This window comes from Phyllopteryx taeniolatus, chromosome 3 (assembly GCF_024500385.1).
Source record: "Phyllopteryx taeniolatus isolate TA_2022b chromosome 3, UOR_Ptae_1.2, whole genome shotgun sequence".
NCBI lineage: Eukaryota > Metazoa > Chordata > Actinopteri > Syngnathiformes > Syngnathidae > Phyllopteryx > Phyllopteryx taeniolatus.
Genome location: NC_084504.1, coordinates 3,774,795 through 3,798,547, shown reverse-complemented (window position 1 = coordinate 3,798,547; position 23,753 = coordinate 3,774,795). Strand labels below are relative to the sequence as shown.

The 23,753-nt window shown below is 41.8% G+C and overlaps 1 protein-coding gene across 2 annotated transcripts in view; it reads left to right on the top strand.

The window, feature by feature from the left end:
• Positions 1-22: 22 nt before the first annotated feature.
• The window catches only part of galnt9 (polypeptide N-acetylgalactosaminyltransferase 9), a 128,978-nt gene continuing 105,247 nt past the window's right edge, over positions 23-23,753 (top strand). The window contains exons 1-2 of one of the 2 annotated variants that reach the window (XM_061766514.1): positions 23-1,055; positions 15,617-15,797. In XM_061766514.1, coding sequence (XP_061622498.1) covers positions 815-1,055; positions 15,617-15,797 — 422 coding nt within the window. In that variant the 5' untranslated portion in view covers positions 23-814. The remainder of the gene's footprint in view (positions 1,056-15,616; positions 15,798-23,753) is intronic. The other variant, XM_061766513.1, reaches the window with a different exon arrangement.

Below are 23,753 nucleotides of genomic sequence, written 5' to 3'. Positions count from 1 at the left end.
CGGACAAAGTGTCGACGAGCTGTTAACGGGTGCCGACGACTTGGTGCCGCTTATTCTGTGCTTTAAACCCAACGCAGCTCATGACTATTCATGCTCGAGCCTGCACGTGGACGTCAGGAGGCAGCACATCGAGCTGTGAGGCTGCGTGGACGAGAGACAGCATGTCACGTCTCTCCCACCGACGGGAAACCTCGTTGCTTTTAGGGCGAATCGGCTGTCGGTTCAGCCTCCGCTAGGACCACAACAAAGGACCGCACGCAGAAAAGCGAGATGGGCCCATGTCTTTGATGTATTTCTTGATTTGTTAAATTTAGAAGCATGTATCTAGACAGCGGAGTTAAGATGCTAGGTTTGATCATTTCACGAACGGACAGGTCGAGCGATAGCGGGAGGATGTTATTGTTGTGCTTCTCCCGGAAGATGGACGAGACATATTGGGGCTGAGCGAGTGGCGGGCGAGGTTCCACATTACGGGGCGGGGGAAGAAACGTCGGAACCGCCGTGGGCTGTTTGAGATGCTAAACGCGTCCCGTGGAATTCATATCTGTGCTGTGCAGCGCAAAGCCCTCAACAAGGAGCGTCGCCAAGCACTCGGAACCGAGCGCCGCACCTTGGAGTCCTCATGCTGCTTTCGCCATGTCCCATTTGAGCTGACCGTGGTGCTGAACGGAACACTCAGCTGCCCCCCGAGCAACACGCGTTGACCTTTTTTTATTTTTTTTTCCGGGGTGGGAAGTCACCCTCCAGAAAGACCCCAATAGCTGGCCGCAGACACGCATGAACAATTCGAGTCAGCCACACGCAAGTCACTTTCATGGCCGTGGCACGCAAAATCAAAACTTTGCTGACCGTCAACATTCTCGTGTTTGTGGGGATCATCCTGTTCTCGGTCTACTGCAGGATCCAGGACCGATCCGAGGAGTTCGTCCAGATCGGACGCGCTTCTGACCAGAGGCTGCGCGCCAGACATGGTAAAGTTACCAACTTGCTGGACAGGCAGTCTATTCTCCAGCGGCTAGAAAGGCTGGAGGATGTCGTCTACAATCAGCTAAACGGTAGGGATAAGACCTTTGCTTTAAATCATCCTGTCACTCTGAAAATCATGCATCATCTCATACAGCCTCATCACCTCGGCAAGGCTTTGAAAAATCAGTTGAAGTGTGAAACAATGTGCAATTACTTCGCTCAGCACAGAATGTTAGTAAGCTACCAAAGCAACGTTATGCATTCGAGTACGATATACAGGAGTACACTTCACTGGGCAATTACTTGAACACACCTACAATGGACACATCACCGATTTAGCGACTGTAAACGTCTCATAAATTTCCTGTGGGAATTCAGATCCTGTCAGTCGACAAAATTAGCACATTTATAATTAAAAAAAAACTGGTTTAAAAATCAGGTTTACTTTCACTTGTACGAGTGTCAGAAAATAGCAACCAAATTAGGTAAATTCTAAATATTTTTGAATTATAGTATCCTCCAAATTATTATATATATATATATATATATATATATATATATATACACACACACACACACACATACACACACACACACACACATTGTCAAGTCATGGCATGATGACACAGCGACCAGACTAACTGGCCAAATGACGCCAAATGATTATACAACCATTGTTTAAGCTATAATTTCTAGTCTGTTGGTCTCTCCTTTGTCATGCATACTCAAATGATCATTTCATTCATTTCACAGTCATTTGGGTCAATTTTTGTATTGATGAAACTTGGAAGACTGTGGTGTTGATGTAGTTCATACTGGCCACCAGTAGAGAGCACAAATATCTCAACAATACTTTAATTATTGGCTCCCTCCCTGAACCTGAAATACAAATATGGCAGCACAATCGAGTTATAGGTTCTGGGTTTGAATCTCGGCTTGGGCCTTACTGTGTGTGGTTGACATGCTCCCCCCGTGCTTGTGTAGGTTTTCTCCAGGTCATCACAATTCCTCCCACATTTAAAAAAGCATGTTATTTTAATTGCTTGATTCAAAATACTGTGTGTGGATGGTTGTTGTTTCCCGTCACGCTGAACAGAATAAGCGGGAGAAAATTGATAAATGGATAGTAAAAAAATAAAATAAAAATTTCTAAAATTGTCCGTGATGACATAAAGACTTGGCGACTGTTCGCTCTATTATTGTCAAAATGTACTACACTCAGGACAAACAATTGCAGTTCTCCAGTCTTTTCGAGTGTAGCGTAACTGTATTTCACATTACCGAATGTCTGTATTCAACACGTGCTCTGGCCTTCACGTGGAATGTGCATGTTCTCCCCGTGCTTGTGAGGGCTTTCTCTTCCAACATTTCAAGAACATGCATGTTAGGTTCATTGAAGAATCAAGTCCATAGGTGTTAGTGTGAATGCTTGTTTGTGATTGGCTGGCGCATTCATTCATCATTATGAGGATGAGCAGTAGAGAAAATAGATGGATGGACAGATGGATGAACAGACAGACAGACAATCTCTGCCTGGAAACATTCACTTCCTGCCACAATCCCTGCATGATTTTTCTTCAACTTTTTAAAAGCAAACATAATAATATTCAGTATCCACAGGTCACCCCATTCCTAAATTGTGGATACTTCTCATATTTGGGGAATAGCCACGGTGAGAGGAGGACTCGGAGTATCAGTGTTTATTACCATGTCCCGCAGCGTTATGAAGTAATCACCCATTCTCTCAGTTGTTTATTGCCTTGCAATGGCATCTCACGGTAGTTACACCAAGGTTCAATTAGATTTGAAGGACATAAACAAGTCTTGGAATTGGACTTTTGATGGTTTCCTGATGGTGGGCAACCAGACTCCCAACAAGAAGTAACAGTCAACATTTGTCAGCAGCTCATTTTGCAGCACGAAGCATCAACATGAGGGTTATCAGCTGCCAAGCTTAGGTGTGAATGCCACCGCCTTTCGCTAATCACATGAAAAGGTTTTAAGCTTGTTAACAAGCTTATGAAGCAGTGTTTTGACCTTAAGTAGTGCATTAAGCTCAACAGATATCTCCTCACTGGTACTTGTTGAGCCTCATTGTTACTGTATGCACATATGATTAACTATTAATGCCAAAAGGGGAAAGACATTTGTTTGTTTCTGGTTGTTTTCAACATTGTGACATTCACACAGCCTTTTTCATGTAGTGTAGTCTCTGTTTTAACTTCAAACCCATCCATCCATCCATTTTATTCCGCTTATCCGCGGTCGGGTCATGGGGGCAGTAGCTTTAGCAGGGAAACCCACATAGTCTATCCGAGATTCGACTTTCAGACGGACCCTCCTCTCCAGCACCCCTGAATTGACCTTACCAGGGAGGCTGAGGAGAGTGATACCCCTGTAGTTGGAACACACCCTCCGCTCCCCCTTCTTAAAAAGGGGGACCACTACCCCAGTCTGCCAATCCAGATGCACTGTCCCCGATGTCCACGCGATGTTGCAGAGGCGTGTGAACCAGGACAGCCCCACAATATCCAGAGTCTTAAGGAACTCCGGGTGGATCTCATCCATCCCCGGGGCCTTGCCACCGAGGAGCTTTTTAACCACCTCGGTGACCTCAGCCCCAAAGATAGGAGAGCCCACCTCAGAGATCCCAGACTCTGCTTCCTCATGGGAATGCGTATCAGTACCAATCAGCTGCCTCCAGAGTCTCACAAGCCAAAAAGGCCTGATAGGACTCCTTCTCCAGCTTGACGGCATCACTCACTGCTGGTGTCCACCAACGGGTTCGGTGGTTGCCGCCACAACAGGCACCGACAACCTTATGGCCACAGCTCCGGTCGGCCGAGGCGGGGAACATGGTCCACTCGGACTCAATGTCCCCCGCCTCCCCCGGAACATGGGTGAAGTTCTGCCGAACTCCTTCTGACAGGGGATTCTGGAAGACGTTCCAAGCAGACCCTCACAATACGTTTGGGCCTGCCAGGTCGGACTGGCATCTTCCCCCACCATCGGACCCAACACACCACCAGCTGGTGATCAGTTGACAGCTCTGCCCCTCTCTTCACCCGACTGTCCCAAGACATGCGGCCGCAAGTCCGATGACACGACCATAAAGTTGATCATCGAACTGCGGCCTAGGGTGTCCTGGTGCCAAGTGCATATGGACACCCTTATACTTGAACATGGTGTTCGTTATGGACAATCCGTGAATGAGCACAGAAGTAATAACACCAATAACAGAACACCACCAGAGAGAGCCCAAGCTGGTGTGCGAGGTTGAGAAGTTCCGACTAGATATAGTCGGGCTCACCTCAACATACAGTTTGTGCTCCGGTACCAGTCCTATTGAGAGAGGCTAGACTCTTTTCCACTCTGGAGTTGCCCAGGTTGAGAGGTGCCGAGCAGGTGTGGGCATACTTATTTCCCCCCAACTTGGTGCCTATACGTCGAGGTTCAACCCGTTGGATTAGAGGGTAGCCTCCCTCCGCATTCAGGTGGGGGACGGGTTCTGGCTGTTGTTTGTGCCTTGGCACCAAACAGCAGTTTAGAATAACCACCCTTTCTGTAGCCCTTGGAGGGGGTGCTGAAGAACGCTCCCACTGGGGACTCCCCCGTTCTGCTGAGGGACTTCAACGCTCACGTGGGCAATGACAGTAAGACCTGGAGGTGCGTGATTGGGAGCAACGGTCCCCTGATGAGAGCCCGAGTGGTGTTCTGTTATTGAACACGTGGACTTGGCAACAGGACACCCTCGGCCGAAGTTTCATGATCGACTTTGTGGTCGTGTCATCGGACTTGTGGCCGCATGGCTTGGACACTCGGGTGAAGAGATGGGAGGGGGCTGTCAATCGATCACCACCTAGTGGTGAGTTGGCACCGATGGTGGGGGAAGATGCCGATCCGACCTGGCAGACCCAAACGTATCGTGAGCGTCTGTTGGGGACGTCTGGCAGAGTCTCCTGTCAGATGGAGCTTCAACTCCCACCTCTGACAGAACTTCACCCATGTCCCGGGACAGGTGGGGGACATTGAGTCCGAGTGGACCATGTTCCATACCTCCAATGTTGAGGCGGCCGAACGGTTGTCGATGCCTGTCGTGGCGGCTATCCCCAAACTCGTTGGTGGACACCAGCGGTAACGGATTCCGTCAAGCTGAAAAAGGAGTCCTATTGGGCCTTTTTGGCCTGTGGGAGTCCAGAGGCAATTGAGTAGTACCTGCTGGCCAAGCGGAATGCAGCTTCGGTGGTCACTGAGGCAAAGACTCGGGCGTGGGAGGAGTTCAGTGAGGCCATGGAGAACGACTTCCGAACGGCTTCAACACAATTCTGGTCTACGTGTCTCAGTTGGCCTGGGAACGCCTCGGGATCCCCCCGGAAGAGCTGGACGAAGTTACAGGGGAGAGGGTAGTCTGGGCTGCCCTGCTCAAGCTGCTGGCCCCGCGACCCGACCACCGATAAGTGGAGGAAAATAGATGGATGGATGGACAATGTCCCAACTTTATTGGAATTGGGATTTGTTGATATTACTTTGTTTTAAAGTTGAGGGTATTTGATTATTTACTTTTGTTTTAATCGTGTCAGATGTTTTTCATGTGTTTGTATGCAAGTGCAGTCCAAGTCAGTATGTGCTTGTTCTCATCAACAGTATTTCTTAGTTCCTGGTTTTACCTGCTTCTACTATTTACTGGGTCAGTAATTACATGTTCTCAGTGAATAATGCATGGCTTTTAATGATAAAATTCAGATCTATATTTAAATATCCCAGTGGGCTTCAATGAAGTTCTACAATTAGGGCTTGATCTAAAGTAGGATTGTTTGACCTTGGGGAAGTACCATAATATTGTTGTTTAATAATGCATTTTGACTGACAATGGTATTGTCCTATATTCCCAGAAGGTAATGAAATAGAATGACTTATGATTCAGCAATTAGTTCGGGATACAAGTAAAATATTGCACCGTTGAAATCGTGATTGATTTAGGCTTTAAGGAACATGTCACAATTTTGCTGGTTAGGTAAAGTTTTTAGCCTTTTCAAAGAAATGCAGGATGTGTTTTCTATGAAAAACTATATTTCTTCCAGAGTACAGAAGCGTATTACATTCTCATTTCCATCCTATAATATTTTTGGTTAACCAATCTTCTTCTGCCTCATGACTGAGCCAAATGATTGTTTCTTGCATTTTCTATTATTCTTCTTCTTTGATGACAATTTAGCTATTCCAATTTCATGATCGATTCTGCTTATCGATCTGATTCTTTATCAATCCTCATTGGGTGAGGAAATGAAATAATACAAGTCTTATGATGTAATTATCATTATAGGTTATGATTATATGACCCTAGGGAAGATAAGCGGTATGGAAAATGAATTAATGAATGTTTCTTTATGTTGGTAAACCTTTGACGAATGTAAAGGTTTGCAACTGCTCCAAGTACCCCCAGTATTTTTCACGTGACATCCTGTATAGCCATGACATAATGTTCGTTTGCATGTGTTGTGCGAGATGGACAAAATCTTATATCCTAAAGTAATTGTAATTTTATATCCCAATAACAATATATATCCCGGTATAGGTTTTTCCTTTAAATTACACGACATAAATGAAAAGGTTCTATCTTTTCTCTGTTCACACAAATACCACTGAAAATATCTAGTAGTACAAACAGTTTTCAAGGAATACAGTAAAGTGCAAATAATTAAATAAATACTACAATAAAGTGGTTCCAGTAACATTCAAGTATGCCTACCATTAAAAAAATAAAAGTGCTAATAGTTGACTTTTAGGAACATAATTTACACAAGTTTGCTTGCTTTTTCTAAAGTTGTTTTACGGTTTTACCCAACTGTGGTGTCTCAGTCTGAACACTAGGGACACTAAGGAGTATGTAAATAGGAGCTGTAGATAAAAGACAAAAAAGAAGAGATGAAGAAGTATGTAGCATTTTGTGGCAAGTGGCTATACAAGAAGCTACAGTATATGGGTGCTATGTTAGCTCTGTGTTGAGCTGTAAATAAAGTGAATGAAATAAAAATTATGGAGATCTTCTCGAATAGCACACCGACTGCACCCAAACAGGTGGCCCAGCCAGCAACGGCGAGCCCGACCCAACCAAACTGTGACAACCAGAGATACAGTATATATAGGTAGATATGACATGCCCATTTTGAGCTACGTGCCCACAGCGACGCTAAGCTAGGGAGGTCAAAGTTGGCAGCGTATTCCATGTGTGTGGAAGGCAAGATAACCACCCCCCAAAAAAACAAGGATGCCGGCACATTGTGCTGCATATGGTTGCGTAAAATGCCATACAATTTTGACGAGGGAACTGAGAGTCCCTTCACGTAAAATATTTTTTGGAGTGCTTTTTTTCAAATGTTGTGTATTACTAGCATATGATTTGGCATTGGCAAAACAGTAACCCTCATGATAATTGGTTGAGAAATTAGCAAATTACATCTTAATTTCAATGGACGCCACGTAGGCACGTCGGTTAGCCTGGCTGCTTCAGTACGCTGGCCTGTCTAGTGTTCATATCTATGGTGACAACTCTTAGCAGTGGACCACTTGGCTCATGCTCAAAGCTAGCTTGGTGAACTAATCCACACTTCAAGCGCACTTTATGGCCCCAGCTGCGCTGCCTAGCCTTGGGCAGCCTGTCGGTTCACCGGCACGGCTGTTTGTGGACCAGCCTGTGTCGTTGCTTAATCCGTGGTGACCCCATTCCTTCAGTCGTGGCGAGGTAGTCTAACATTTAAAATAACAATGTAAATGGTGGAGGGTTATATTGCACGGTGGAAGTTATATTTCGTACTACGATGTATATTGTTAGATCGCGCAGACATATAACTAATTTATCACGCAAGAGGAATCATCCGGAAATTAAACGAATGATCGTAGGAATCAACTTTTTTGATTCCCATCCCGAATAACATGATATGTATTCACAACCAAGTGATAAATACACACACACACGCATACACACATCTGCAAATATTCGCTTTGTGTGATTAGAATATTAAGTACTAACCAATTAAAAATAAAATAAAATAGCCAAAGGTAGCGAGATTCAGGTGGGTAAAAACAGAATAGGCTGGAATAAAACTATCAAATGAATTAAAATAGCGCCAAGTTTATATTTTTTTTATTCCAAAGGCCTTGGCACTGCTGAGCTTATATTACACAAAGACACACACACACAAAAAAAAACAATCAATTTATTTAATATTTGCATGTTAAGTACTTCCACAGAATTGTATTTGGTTTGTTCAACACCATAAAATGTTAGCAAATGCTCCATTTTCTGTACCTCTTATTCTCACTAGGGGAGCCAGTGAGCTGGAGCCGACCCTAGCAGACTGGGTGAGAGACGGGGCACACCCTAAACTGGTCGCCAGCCAATCAAAGCGCACATATTAGGTTCTATATTTTTTAGTGATCACAGGTGTCCCAGATCCTTAACTCTTACAAAATAAAACATACCTTTGTAGCATTAAATGATAGACATATTTTATTTTATTTTTCACTAAAAAGTTATTTTCCAGACTATTATACAGCTTAGAAATACAGTGCACAGAATTATTAGGCAAGTATTTTGATCATTTTCAGGCTTATTTCCAAACTTCCAGCTGTATAACGGTGAATGCTTAAGGTATTTTAGCATTGCAGGTGCTGCGTATTTGTGTAATGAGTGTGGGTGTGGCCTAAGAAGCTCAACACCGTATTAAAAGGATAGAGTAATTATTAGGCAGCTTCTTTTCTTTCTGCAAAATGGGCCAAAAAAGAGATTAAATTGACTCAGAAAAGGAAAACATTATCAAAAGTCTCTCAGAGGGATACAACACTCTTGAAATAGCTAAGCTATTGGGGTGTGATCACAGAATCGTCAAATGTTTTATTGCTAATACTCAACAGGGTCGCATGAAATGTGTTGAGAGAAAAAGACGCAAATTAACTGCCAAGGATTTGAGAAGAATCAAGCATGAAGCTACCGGGAACCCATTATTCAAGTTCACATTCTGTCATATTTCAGAACTGCAACCTACCTTGAATACCTCAAAGTACAAGATGTTTAGTGTTCGGAGACATGGCCAAAGTAAGAAAAGCTGAAAAAAGACCACCACTGAACAAGACACATAAACTGAAGCATCTAGACTGGGCCAAGAAATATCTGAAGAGAGATTTCTCAAAGGTTTTATGGATGGATGAAATGAGAGTGACCAGATGGATGAGCCGGTGGCTGAATCAGTAATGGGCACAGAGCTCCACTTGGACTCAGACAACATTCAAGTGGAGGTGGGATACTGCTGGTAGTATTAAAGATGAGCGGGTTGGACCTTTTCAGGTTGAAGATAGGTTCAAAATGAACACCCAAACATTCTGTCAGTTTTTAGAAGACACTTTCTTCAGGCAGTGGTACAGGAAGAAGTCTGCGTCTTTAAAAAAAAAAAAAACAATGATTCTTAGCCAGGACAATGCTCCATCACATGCATCCAAGTACTCTTCTGCGTGGCTGGTCAGTAAAGGCTTGAAAGACAAATAAACTGCTGACATGGCGCCCTCCCTCACCTGACCTGAACCCAATTGAGAACTTGTGGGCAGTTCTTAAACTGGAGATATACAGTGAAGGAAAACAGTACACCTTTCGGAACAATGTCTGGGACGCTGTGGTTTCTGCTCCACAAAAGGTTGATCGGCTACCAATCAAGAAACTGACAGAATCCATGGATGGAAGGCTTATCACCATTATTGAAAAGAAGGGTGGCAATATTGGTCACTTTTTTATATACAGTATCTATTTTTTTAATTTATGATTGTTTCTATCAATTTCTATTGGGAAGTTTTGAGTTGTTTATTTATAATTATCAGTTAAACAAATGAAAACAAAAAAGTGAGATGGAAAATGTGTTAGTTGCATAATAATTGTGCACACCAATAGTTGCCGAATAATTGTCCACATTGATATTCATTTACTTTCTAAAACATTCTTGTTTGAGGTTTATTAACATTTTGGATTAACCTAAAGCACTGTGGTTGGTGATTAATAACAATAAAATGATACTTGCCTAATAATTCTGCACACGGGATAATTTTCTTCATAAACTGTCACTCTGTGACGTGTCAAACGACAATGTTTTTGTTCTTGGGTAACCCATTCAGTAATTTAATAGGCAGAGTTTTACCAGTAAATCGTGCTCTTCAAACATCCACTAATCAGGAGGTGTGACAAAATAGTGCCACCCTGAATAGTGTGTAAGATACAGATACTGTCACTGTCACTGCTACCAAATTCAAGTTTTAAAGGATGATTTTTGTTTTATCATAAGATTGAGTGATATTATCCGATTTTTACCAGAATTCTGTGAATTTCATTCAAAAATGTCACCCCATGACAGTCACTCTGTGGCATGTTATTTTTATTTTAATGGTTCTAAAAATGTCTGGTAGAAGAAATCAGCTCTTCCGGCAATTGTTATGTAATGCAGAGGGTCCAAACAACTTTCTAAAAATCAAACATTTCAATTTTAATGCACTTAAAAAAATATGTTTTTTATCAAGTGGCCACTGAAATTATAGAAACCCTCATATAGACAAACAACCATTCACACCGGCGGACAATTTAGAGTCAGCAATTAACCTAAGAAACATGTTTTTGGAATGTGGGTGGAAGCCGGAAGTTGGAGAAAACCCATGACATATAAAATGTTAGGTAAAGTCTTCTTTTTTGGAGTGCAAATTGAACTACTAACTCAACTACAAGACTCGAAGGCTTTTGGAAACAGCCAATGGATGTGCCTGCGGTCTTTTTCTACCTCAAAGCAGAACTGGACGTGTAATTTTTTGAGCCCACAGTTACACCGAGGTTCTTTTCATCAGCCATGCATGCAACTCTATGGCCTTCTTTCCGTCTGAAGGTGCTGATAGGATGGGCACAGCTGGAGAACCCGATACGCTTCTTATCTATAATGCCCAATTATAGCAAAGAAACCCATGCTGTTACTATTCCAAGAAGGCCATTGCATAATGAGAAATGTCACACTTCCTTCTCCTCCACACTGACGTACACTCGATGCTCTGACTATATCTTAATGATCGAAATAACTACGTGCATCGACACATTATGTATAGCTCACGACTGCAGGGCATCACATTATAGCACAGAGAAGGCTGTAGGATGCAAGATGGAATCACATATATTCCAACAAATATATGGAGATCAGGCTCTGCTTGACAAACCAGTGGCACAAGCAGATAAGAATCAATTCTCCCCAGCCTTGAGGAATTGGGGATAATGAATTCACTGGCTCACCTGAAAATAATAGAATATGTTCAGAAGGAGTGAGTGTCGCCCTTATTGGCAATGTTTGCACAAAGTCGTGCAAAACCTTTAATCATGACGCCCTGTGCAGAAATGACACAGACCTGTTTGACAAAGTGGATTAATGGTACTATATGTTCAGCCACACATATATGAGATGTGTAACATTTTTGCCGGACACATGGGGGAACTTTGGGTAAAAAAGTGGCACTTATGATTAAAAGTGTGTGTGTGTGTGTGTGTGTGTGTGTGTCTGGGGTGGGGGAGCCCCAGGGCTCCCCGATTCCGCCGCCTCTGACTGGAAGCATTGTTATCGTTATCAAATTTCAGGACACGTTCTTGAGTTTTCACAGCAAGTTCAGGTAATACATGTTTCAAGTAATACATTTTTAAGTGAAGCAGACGCCATGCGGATAAAGCTCTTGGATCTTTACAGGGCTGTTTTGCTGCTTGACCCCATGTCCAATCTTTTTTAAGAAGCAAGGATTAGAGATCAATTTTTGGAAAACAAAAACAAACAAAAAAAAAAAACATCCATCCAACCATCCATTTTCTGAGCCGCTTATCCTCACTAGGGTCGCGGGAGTACTGGAGCCCATCCCAGCTATCATCGGGCAGGAGGCGGGGTACACCCTGAACTGGTTGCTAGCCAATCGCAGGGCACATACAAACAAACAACCATTCGCACTCACATTCACACCTACGGGCAATTTAGAGTCTTCAACTAACCTACCATGCATTTTTTTGGGATGTGGGAGGAAACCGGAGTGCCCAGAGAAAACCCACGCAGGCACGGGGAGAACATGCTAAATCCACACGGGCGGGGCCGGGATTGAACCCGGGATTCTGTTGGGATTGAACCCCGGTCCACAGAACTGTGAGGCAGACGCTCTAACCAGTCGTCCACCATACCGCCAAAAAAACCAAAAAAAAACCTCCTTGGCATGTTCCGCAAACAATTCATTTGCCGTCAGGTTGTTTCTAGACGCACAGTCTTGATCGGTTCATTCTAGAACACTGTTCAGTGCGGTGAAAAAGTATTGGCCCCCTCAGTTTTTTACATTTTTGAAATGTAAATATCAGACAAATATCCATCCATTCTCAATACCACTTATCTTGTTCAGGGTCGTGGGGTCCTGGAGCCTATGCCATTTGACTTCTGGTGAAAGGTGGACTAGACCCTGAACATGGTCGCCAGTCAGTCGCAGGGCATCAGATAAATAAGAAAAAAAAAACAACTTAAAATGCTATTTTTAAATGGTTATTCCATTTTTTAAGGGAAAAATACTATTCAAAGCTACCTGCCCCTGTGTGAAAAGGTAACGGCCCTGTAAAAATAATTACTGGTTGGGCCGTCCTCAGCAGCAACAACTGAAATTAAGCGTTTTATATAACTGGCAACTGTCCATAATTGTCTTTCACATTTCTGTTGAGATGGTTTGGCCCACTCTTCCTTGCAGAATTGTTTTAATTCAGCAAAAATGGAGGGTTTTCGACTTTAAACGACCTATTTAAGGTCATGCCACTGCATTTCAATCGGATTCAAGTCGGGACTAAGCTACTCCAAAACCTTCCTTTTGTTTTTTTAAGCCATTCAGAAGTTGACTTGCTGGTGTGTTTTGGATCGTTATCCTGCTGCAGAACCCAAGTGTGCTTCACCTTAATATTTTTTTGAAAAAGTAAGACAAGCTTTTATGTTCTTTTTGGTCAGCAGTGGTTTTCGGCTTGGAACTCTGCCATGGATGCCATTTCTGCCCAGTCTCTTCCTTATTGTTGTGTCAGGAACACTGACCTTAACTGAGGCAAGGGAGGTCTGTAGTTCTTTAGAAGTTGTCCTGAGTTCCTTTGTGGCCTCCTATGAGTCATTGCTATTCTCTTGGGGTAATCTTTCCAGGCTGGCTACTCCTGGGAAGGTTCACCGTTGTTCAAAAATGTCTCCCCTTGAGGTTAATGGCTCTCCCTATCGTTCGCTGGAATCCTTTAGAAATGGCTTTGTAACCCTTACCAGACTGATAGATGTCAATTAATTTATTTCTTGACTGTGCTTGAATTTGTTTGAATCGTGTCATTTTGTTGCAACTTTTTTAGATCTTTTGTCCGACTTTTTTGTCATACAGGTTCTGTTTAAGTCATTTCTTGATTGAACAGGTCTGGAGGTAATGGCTTGGGTGTGATCAGTGAAAATTACCCAAAAGTTGTGATTCACCACAATGATTTCATGATTTAACAAGGGGGGTAATTACTTTTCACACAGAGCGAGCGGTAAAGTGGTAAAAAATATAAGAATTTGAGAAGGGGACCAATACTTTTTCACAGCACTGTACGTGACTTTTGAACCTTTTATTGTGGCCCTCATCCCACAATGGAATTTCTTACAGTCATGTAGCTGAAGAAGATGGCAGGCGTTAGCCAAATAACAGGACAAACCAAATCTAAAGCTGGCATGCAATGTTCCACTTCCAAGTCTCATACAGAGATAGCGAGGCCCTCCCCTCTCATGTCTCCGGCTCTGGAGGGTATCTGTATTGTATTGTGACACGGCTGTGATGCCAGATGGCTGCACTGTGACACATGAGCCCCACCCATAATTGTCAACATGCCACCACTATGACTGGAGCAGGGCATGTTGAATCCTTCTCATGGGAGAAGCCTGATTTCCATTCAGCTCAATTACAGATCTTCAGTGGCACCTGTTATTTCAAAGCCATCTGAATATGGCGATTGCACCGCAGTAGGTGGTACATTAGTATGCATTATTTATTGTGTGCATGTCCATCTATTTTATTTTTTTTATTTTTTAAAGAGCTAGTGATGTATTGTGGAACACTGAAACCTCAAGGTGCAGAAGCTATGTCTTACATCATCAAAAATGTTATGAACAGATCTCTGTATGACGCATTACAGTTTTATACCAGTTCAAACTACTAACCAAAATAATAAACATATTGTTGAAGTAATACCACTCTGACAGTGTCAGTAAACACTGAACATTATTTTCTTTGTTAAGGTAGCTTTTGCAGAGCAGATTTTGCAAAGGGTCACTGTTGTGGCTGATAAGTGTATTTGCCCATACAGTTTTACTTGCTGATGACTGGCTTGTTGGACCGCTGGATGAAATTTCCCTCTCGCCTTTGAAAAATGTCACAGCACCAAAGTGACGTCTGTTCAAAGTCATTGTCATGATGAAACACCTTAATTGGTGTAGAGGCGTATTTTAAATCTGACATATAAAATCCCATAATTCATTCCGTCAGACTGAGGAAGCATAATGTGTTGGGGGGGGGGGGGGGGGGGGGGGGGGGGGGGTAGCTGATCAAGGACTCAGGATCTTTGAGAAAAAAAATACCTGGGGATTTATCTTGAGGTCAAAGAACCTGCATGGATCAAGTCCAAACTTACAGACTTTCTCATTCACTGTCCTGCTGGTGCTGCACACTGCCTCTACAATGTATTTATGATTACAGATCCAAAGACATAATGTAACATCTGGTGTTGGATTAAAAGTTGCTCTAAAAATGTTAGTTTTTAATCACTACATGAGATTTAAAGCTTAAAAGCATTTTTGTGGAGGGGTTATATCCCTTCAAGTTAATTTCTTTATAATACAAATTATTTCATTTTTGACTAAATGCATGATAGATATCACAAGTAGAAGCATAACCATCCATAAAAATGACAACATTTTGCAGGTTTCCACTTGTGTATTTATATATGGACCACACAGTTGATGGTGCATTTCAGCAAGAAACTCATAGCTACTGACTATTTATAATCATCAATATAAAATTTATGTTATTTTGTTAAAGGGAAGCTCTCTGCACCATTCACTATATACAGTACTATACTATGTATACTTGGTAATTAGATCACAGATCATTATACGTGTTGTGTGACATCCCAATACAATGCATTAAGTATTTTGTGTCATCTTCATTGTGTGTTGTAAATATCCCAAGTAAGAAGAGATAATCACAACCATAATCCAGCTGTCACCATTTTAGGTGCTGAGCATCAGTCAGTCATCATTCATCCATCAGTTTTTCTTTACACAATCCGGATTGGCTTTTATACCACTGTCTCTCTCAGCTTCTCTTCTGCTCAGTCATGGCCTTGTCCAAGTGAGTGTTTTGCGGCTCTGTCATTGACGGACAGTGTACTGATGCCCTCTGGATGGGGCCTTGGTGTATCGAAGCTGCTACTGCGGTCTCTGCATGCTGCCATCAAATGTCAATCCGCAACCTTTCTACATGCACCCACTGCTCACCTACTGTAAATCTGCCCACTCTGTTTGCGTCTGCCTCTGATCCTGTGTCGTTTTTTTTTCTGGGGCAGGTTTAGCAAAGCCCATTGGGTTGGTGGAGGGTCCCGGAGGACTCGGTCAGGGGGGAGCTGCCGCCTCACTTGGAGAGGACAGCCGCGACGCCGAGGGGAAGTATGAAGAGTACGGCTACAATGCTCAGCTCAGTGACAGGATCAGCCTGGACAGGAATATCCCAGACTACAGGCCTAAAAAGTAAGTGTCTCTTACCATTTTCTGGAACGTACACTGTGCCTCCATCTACAGCTTAACAACTGCTGATCCGATAGGTGTTTAATTGGAGACCAGCATGATTCAAGCACCAGTTAATGGTCTTCATTATTGTGAAAGCACAGAAAGAAGACTACAAAGCACAGTTCTCTCCTTCTATTCTTTATGGTGCCATCATTATTGAGTTTTGCAACTCTCCTGCAGTCAAATGTAAATTTTGAAAGTAAAATTGTGCTGTACATTGTTTTACTACAATAAGTATATCCATTTCATTTATCTTCTTGCCAAAAACAAGATGTCCCCTCATGTTGCAGGAGGGTTGCAGATGGAATGTTGCATGAATAAAACACAAAAATTCTAATTGACCCTTGTAAATGTAAAAGGGTTCCTTTGGGACATTCTTACACAGCAGGTGGTTTATGGCGATAATTACATGCAGGCTGCCCTCAGCTTCTCATTGGGATTGTATGTGTTACCAGCCTGCCTAAATTGCAAATTGTGCTGGAATTCGTTTGTTTACTACAGAAATAATTTCGCTCTAAACTGGTCAGCGTTTTGTTGTTTAAGGCCACATTTGTGTCAAGTATGGCTAATGATAGTTAGGAAACAATCATAAGTAGGTATTGTAGACTGATTAGTTTGTCTTTTAAGAAGACAAATCAGCAAGTCATGAACAGAAACTGTGATGCTGCCGATGAAGGCAAATGGACACATGGGCCGAATAGAACTATATACACAGCACATTTCTTTCCACGGCCACAATGCTGTTTACCTCTAGTTTGTGATTTGTAGTAACCCGATCACACAGAACAAAAGAAAATTACTTAAAACAAACATAAGCCCATCGTAAATGAAACAACAAGACCATGGTATACCTCTGATAAGAGACCGAGTGGTTTCTTGGCAACAGATAATTTTTAAATGAATGATTTATACTGCTTGAGATGCTTTAATTCAGGGCTTGACGCATATTCCTGACTGAATGGCATTATTAACACACAGTGTCATAGAACAGGATGTGAGACTGATAGGGAATTTGACAGCCGAGAGAGACTGCGGTCTGTAGTGGAGGTAACAATGCTACATTCACACTGCTTTATTCTAAGGGGAAAATTGTCAAGACTGGAGGTGAGAGAAGGGCAAGTAAAAAGAAGCTTGTTAATTAATAAAGTCAGCAGAGAGTACTCTTGGACTAAAAGGGGTTTTAGGAAATTCTTTTTTAATTGAATTTACCAAAAATTTAAAAAATAATAATAAAAAAATGGTTTTCTGACACTAGGGAAGAGAGGGGTTGGTATTTGTTGAAGTGTATTTTTTTATTGTTCCATTCCAGAAACAAGCACACTCAAAAGCAGGTAAAAAAAACCCTCATAATATTATATGCTCCCATGCTGTAATATACTAAGTGTAAGGTAATCAGTACTTACACGCCACATTCTCCAAGTATCAAAACAAACACTGCTTAGTGGATATGATTCATTATTTCTTTCACAACCAATCTTTGCAGATTGTTTTCTTTTGTCTATGTGGTTGTTAGTTGTATTCTTTAAAAGTCTTTATCAGTCAGCCTCGCCACATGTGTTTAACTTGATTCTCTCTCATTCCAAAAGCATGCATGTTACGATCATTGAAGACTCTAAATTGTCCACAGGTGTGAATATGAATACGAAAGGTTGACGTCCAGTACAAGGCTGCATGCCGCCTCTCGGCCAGAGTCAGCTAGTGTAGGTTTCCGCTCACCCATGACCCTAGTAAGACAAAATGAATGGATGGATTGTTCTGATGAGTGATTGTGCCTCATGCACGACAGGTGACCACATAGCTTCTTCTGCTAAATTAGTCTTTTACTGTAATGGAGGAGTCGGTCGAGCAATGACTGAATGAACTTTGCGGCCTGAGCAAAACCAATCAGAGTAATAATTACACCCTTTTCACAAAGCATGTAATCCCCAAATCACTGCCCACTTGCCTGTATTTCTCTTTTGACCTTCATATCCGGGCAAGACACCAACAGGGACTTAAATGGGCTTTATTTGCTTTCCTTTGGGCGTGGCCTTGGTCTGATAATGGCTTTTTGAGCCATGGTAGGAAAGGACAATAAATGCTGACAAGATACTAATGTTCATGCAAAAAAAATAACAGCAATCACAAATAGAAAAATACATTTTCTTTTACTTGATAATTTATTTGCTTTTCACTTGAAGGTTCTTGCCTTCCAATGTGTTCCATATTCTGTTACACATTTACACATCTCTAACTTCATTTGCTATATATTTTGTGAAAACATTTCATTTAAATATATATTTTGGCATGAAATTGTCTTTGTGTGGGAGGCTGATAACCAGTCAAGGGGATGGCTCATAATAAGGAAAAGGCTAATACTGTAAAAGGATCTGATATGGATTGAAGTGTATGTATATCCTGTCACAAAACTTTTACTGATTCCAGCGATAGTGAATTTCTCGAGTGGATTTTAGAGAGGGTGAACTAAGCAGTCTTTCTTTGAGGGAGTATTTATGGTTTGGAAGGCTACCATGATGGTGCTGCATTGGTTTAGTCTAATGTTGAAATCCACAGCATGTACAAACTAACTGTGGGGATAAAGCCAAAGCCAACAGCCGGGACTGCAAGCTGGCACAGGTGGAGACGGGGGAGGTATCTTGAAAATACATATTAATCTGGCATTCTGTTTCTGTCAAAGCTTGATTTTGGTCAAATTATGAGTGCTGTACATTGGGCTCAGGCCCTTTTAAAGCAGATGAGTCATTCATTCTGTTATAGCTTTACAAGACTTACTGACCAGTGCAGACAGGTATAAATGAAAAGGTTGACCAATGACCTACATTGGCTTCAATAAGTAGGTGAAGGGAACAACACTGGGATTGTATGGTCTCACAATTGAAAACTAACCTCACCTCCTCATGTCATCCAGAAGAGATGAATCTGTGGCTAATGTGAGAGTTCCATTCATTCTTTCACCAATAACTCCCTGCAAGTCATGTAACAGAAATATATGTACAGTATATATTTTTGTCTTGCACTTTTGCAAGCCAAAAATGCCACTTTGTGCCTTTGTGCCTGACTCTGTAAAGTCAAATTGTGATGCAAAATGTTCCCAATACAAACTCACTGCCAGATTTGTCATTGTATTTTTACACTTGGCAGAGCTGATTGAGGGTGGCCATAGAGAAAGCTGTGAGAGGGAACAAATGGAGTTGCTGTGGGAGAGCATACGTGCATAAACAATGACTGAAATAATACACTGGGGGTGTATCAATTATGTTTATACTTAAGAAGTGAGGTTGAAGGCATGGCTTAAAGTAGAGACAAATGCTGCATCCAAAACATTCTCTTGCTGGCTAGATGTGGACTGATTATTATAGGCTCAAAAGAGCGCTCGGAAGAACTAGGATTAAGAACTATTGACTTAAAGATGGCTGCAAGAGCACAGCACAGAAAGCTCAATGAGGTAAAAAAAAGTACCCTAGAGTGTCAGCTAAAGACTACAAATCACTGGCACATGCCAACATCTGCTGACAAGACAAATCTACCATACACAAAACATTTTTAAAAAAGGGCTTTATGGGAGAACACCATGGAGGAAGCCACTGCTGTCTAAAAAAACATTGGTGCATATTTGAAGTTTACTAAAAAGCAATTGATGTTCCACAGCACAACTGGCAAATTATTCTGTGAACAGAAGAGACAAACGTTGAATTGAATTGACACCCAGTGTGGAGGGAAAATGGCACAGCACAATGTGCGACAGAATCTTGTTGAAAATTCTGCTGCACTTAAGGTTCTTAAGAGCACAGTGGCCTCCATAACCCTTAAATGGAAGACAAGAACCCTTCCTAGAGCTGGCCGTCCGGCCAAACTGAGCAATCGGGGAAGAAGAGCCTTGGTGAGAGAGGTAAAGAAGAACCCAAAGATCACTGTGGCTGAGCTCCAGAGATGCAGTAAGGAGATGGTAGAAAGTTCTATAAAGTCACCCATCACTGCAGCCCTCCACCAGTCGGGTTTTTATGGCAGAATGACCCGACGGAAGCCTCTCCTCATTCCAAGACACATGAAAGCCCGCATGGAGTTTGCTAAAAAACACTTGAAGGACTCCAAGCTGGTGACTAATAAGATTTTCTGGTCTGATAAGACCAAGATAGAACTTTTTGGCCTCAATTCTAAGCGGTATGTGTGGAGAAAACCAGGCACTCTCCAATACAGTCCTAACAGTGAAGCATGGTGGTGGCAGCATCATGCTGTGGGGGTGTTTTTCAGCTGCAGAGACAGGTGACTGGTTGCAATCGAAGGAAAGATGAATGCGGCCAAGTACGGTGATATCCTGGACGAAAACCTTCTCCGGAGTGCTCAGGACCTGGGCCGAAGGTTCATCTTCCAACAAGAGAATGACCCTAAGCACACAGCTAAAATAACAAAGGAGTGGCTTCAGAACAACTCCATGACTGTTCTTGAATGACCCAGCCAGAGCCCTGACTTAAACCCAATTGAGCATCTCTGAAGAGACCTGAAAATGGCTGTCCACCAACATTCACCATCCAACCTGACAGAACTGGAGAAGATCCGCAAGGAGGAATGGCAGAGGATCCCCAAATGCAGGTGTGAAAAAATTGTTGCATCATTCCCAAAAAGACTCATGGCTGTATTAGCTCAAAAGGATGCTTCTACTAAATACTGAGCAAAGGGTCTGAATACTTATGACTGTGTGATATTTCAGTTTTTCTTTTTTAATAAATCTGCAAAAAAAAATTCTGTCAATATGGGGTGCTGTGTGTACATGTTAATGAGGAAAAAATTAACTTAAAATGATTTGAGCAAATGGCTGGAATATAACAAAGAGTGAACAATTAAAGGGGGTCCTGTGCCCACTGTATATATAATGTATTTTTACAATGCATGATTTTGCTTCTACCCATATGATAAAAATTAAGTATTATCTGTATTTTTTTAGTTTTTAAAAAAAATAATTATTCTGCACTGCACTAGTTAAGCAATTTATTTTAACACGTAATACTTTCTTTTTATTTACTTGCTCATATTTTGAAATTCACATCCTTACTTTTGTTTAGTAAATGAGAAAACACACAGTTGTGCTCATATGTTTGATTACCCAGGCAGAATTTGTAAGATGTGTACAATTCTTTAAAGAAAACATGAAGGACCAGGCGAAACACATTAAATTTCATTTTAATGGGATTTAAATTATACTGTCAAGCATTTTAGAAAAGCATTATCATTAAACAAAACATAACCAGAAAGAAATTAATGATGGTTGTTGCTCAGTCATCAGTCGTATTTAAAAACACAATATTTCACAAATCCTGCCTGGGTATGTAAACTTATGAGCACAACTGTACATTTATGCAGTCATATGTACACCTGTCGGCACGATGGCCGACTGGTGAGAGCGTCTGCCTCACAGTTCTGAGGTCTGCGGTTCAATTCGCGGCCCTGCCTGTGTGGAGTTTGCATGTTTTCCCCGTGCCTGTGTGGATTTTCTCCAAGCACTCTGGTTTGCTCCCACATCCCAAAGACATGCGTGGTACGTTAATTGACGACTCTAAATTGCCTGTAGGTGTGAATGTGAGTGTGAATGGTTGTTTGTTTATATGTGCCCTTTGATTGGCTGGCAACCAGTTTAGGGTGTACCCCGCCTCCTGCCCGATGATAGCTGGGATAGGCTCCAGCACTCCTGCAACCCTTGTGAGGATAACATTTAATGCTACGTGGGCAGATTCTTTTGCTTTCACCGCTAATGAACAGTTGATGGCACACTCCAGTACACGCGATGGAACACAGAAGGTTTGCATTGTTGGTTCAGTGCCGTTGGATAATATTTGGATAAGTTTGGATTTTTGTCTCCTAAATACGAGGAGGACAGTTGACTCCATAATCCAGTACTCCACGCAATAAAATTATCAAACACAGAAGCAGATGGCATCTGCGGCATTGCATTTTTCGTTTGGTGCAGGTTGGGTAAGTTTGGATTTTTATTTCTTAAATACGAGGACTCAAATAAACACTGAGTATTTTACTTGAAATGAAGCATCAACCAAGTGTAAAATGCTTTTTGTTACATGCAGAAATAAAATTATGTGTTCTCTGCAGATGTTCGTTGATTTCATAAATGCAACATAGTTTTTTGTACATAGCATATAGGTTTTATATATATATATATATATATATATATATATATATATATATATATATATATATATATATATGATGTCAAAATGGGTTGTGGCTCCGAGTGCTTTCTTTTCATTGGGAGGCACTCTCAAATGGCTCTTTGAGTAGAAAAGGTTGCCGACCCCTGCCCTATACCTATGTATAATGCGCACTATTGACTTTTGACAATTTTTTTGGGGAAAGAAAATGTGCATTATACACGAGAAATTACGGTAGTCTAAAATTCCTCTGGATCATTGTGCGTGTTCGATCTACAACTAAGGAAACGTTTGGTTGAGGTTATTGCTGTCAAAGGAGGGTCAACTAGGGGTTAAATCCAAGGGTTCACTCACTCTTTCCTCCCACCGTACATCTAGCAAACATCTTAGCCGATTTTTAAAATGAAAGAGACCCCATACGTGAAAAATATCACCATGTTTATTCTTCCTGCTCTTATAGTCTGTGGCGTACTCGAAATGATTAATACAGCACACCACAGTAGTAACAATGTCGGTATTGATGATGTGGTACTGACCTGAGACGAAGCATCCAGACTGACAGAAAATACAAAGAACAAACCATTGCAGCAGTGGAAGAAAAAATATTAAAAAAAAAAAAAAAAAACTGAGCTAACTGTTCCTAATTGGCTATCTTTACGTTTAAAGTCTGCGATTGGCTGGCGACCAGTACCAAGTGTACCCCACCTCTCGCCCGAAGATAGCTCGGACAGGCTCCAGCACGCCCACGACCCTAGTGAGGATAAGCGGTACAGAAAATGGATTGCTGGATGAACGTTTAAAGTCTCAATTGCAGAGTCCAGGGCTGGGTCAAAGTTGATGTTACACATAAAAGGATTTGCTAGTGAAAATATTGAAAAGTTGTAAAATTTACAGTTTTCGTACCTGACTGTTTTATGAGCAGATCGTGGTGGGAAAATCATTCTTAACACACCCCACACCACAGGATAACGTGGAGACTGCTGAGAAACGGGGATTTGCTGACTCGGATCACAAGGAAGGGACATTTACTGTATGTGTGTACTTACCCACTTAAGCCATTGGCAAGGGAGACGATGCAATAGATTGTGATTCCCATGACCCCAAATCAGTGGTTTGGTGTCATGTATGAAATATGAATGTTTGCATCATTACTCTGTATATCGACAACAGATTGGAGGATGTAAACTCAGCACTATGCTGGGATCCATCTGGTGGGTCCCCTTTCCTCTCCCATCCCAGAGTTGCTTGTCATCACACTGATTTCCCAGTTCAACAGAGCACCAGCAGAGTTGAAATGGCAAACATGCTGAAGAAGACAAAAAAGAAGACAATCACAGCAGTGTAGAGGCAACTGAATGTAGACTTTGATCAAGACAATCAACTTTATAAGCTGAACTATGATCACACAAATATCCATCACAGCCAATTTAATTCAGGCAGGAAGTGTCTACTTTGTCTGAGATAAAATTGTCTTGACTGTAATGTCTCTAATTTCTGATTCAAATACATATTACCTGCTAAGTGCTAAATCCTAAGATTCCACTCCTCTGTCACATCCAATATGCTACAGTATGATACTGATGTATGGGACTGATACATTCTGACAAATCAATATGTTAACTGCTCTTGCGTGGATGGTTTAATATGCTCAATGCAAAATGCAGTTTCATCCTATAATTTGCCTTGAAGTTGATGCAAATACTTAGAGCTCTTAGGTCACATTACACTCATACTGTAGGTTTGTTTACACTTTAGTCTA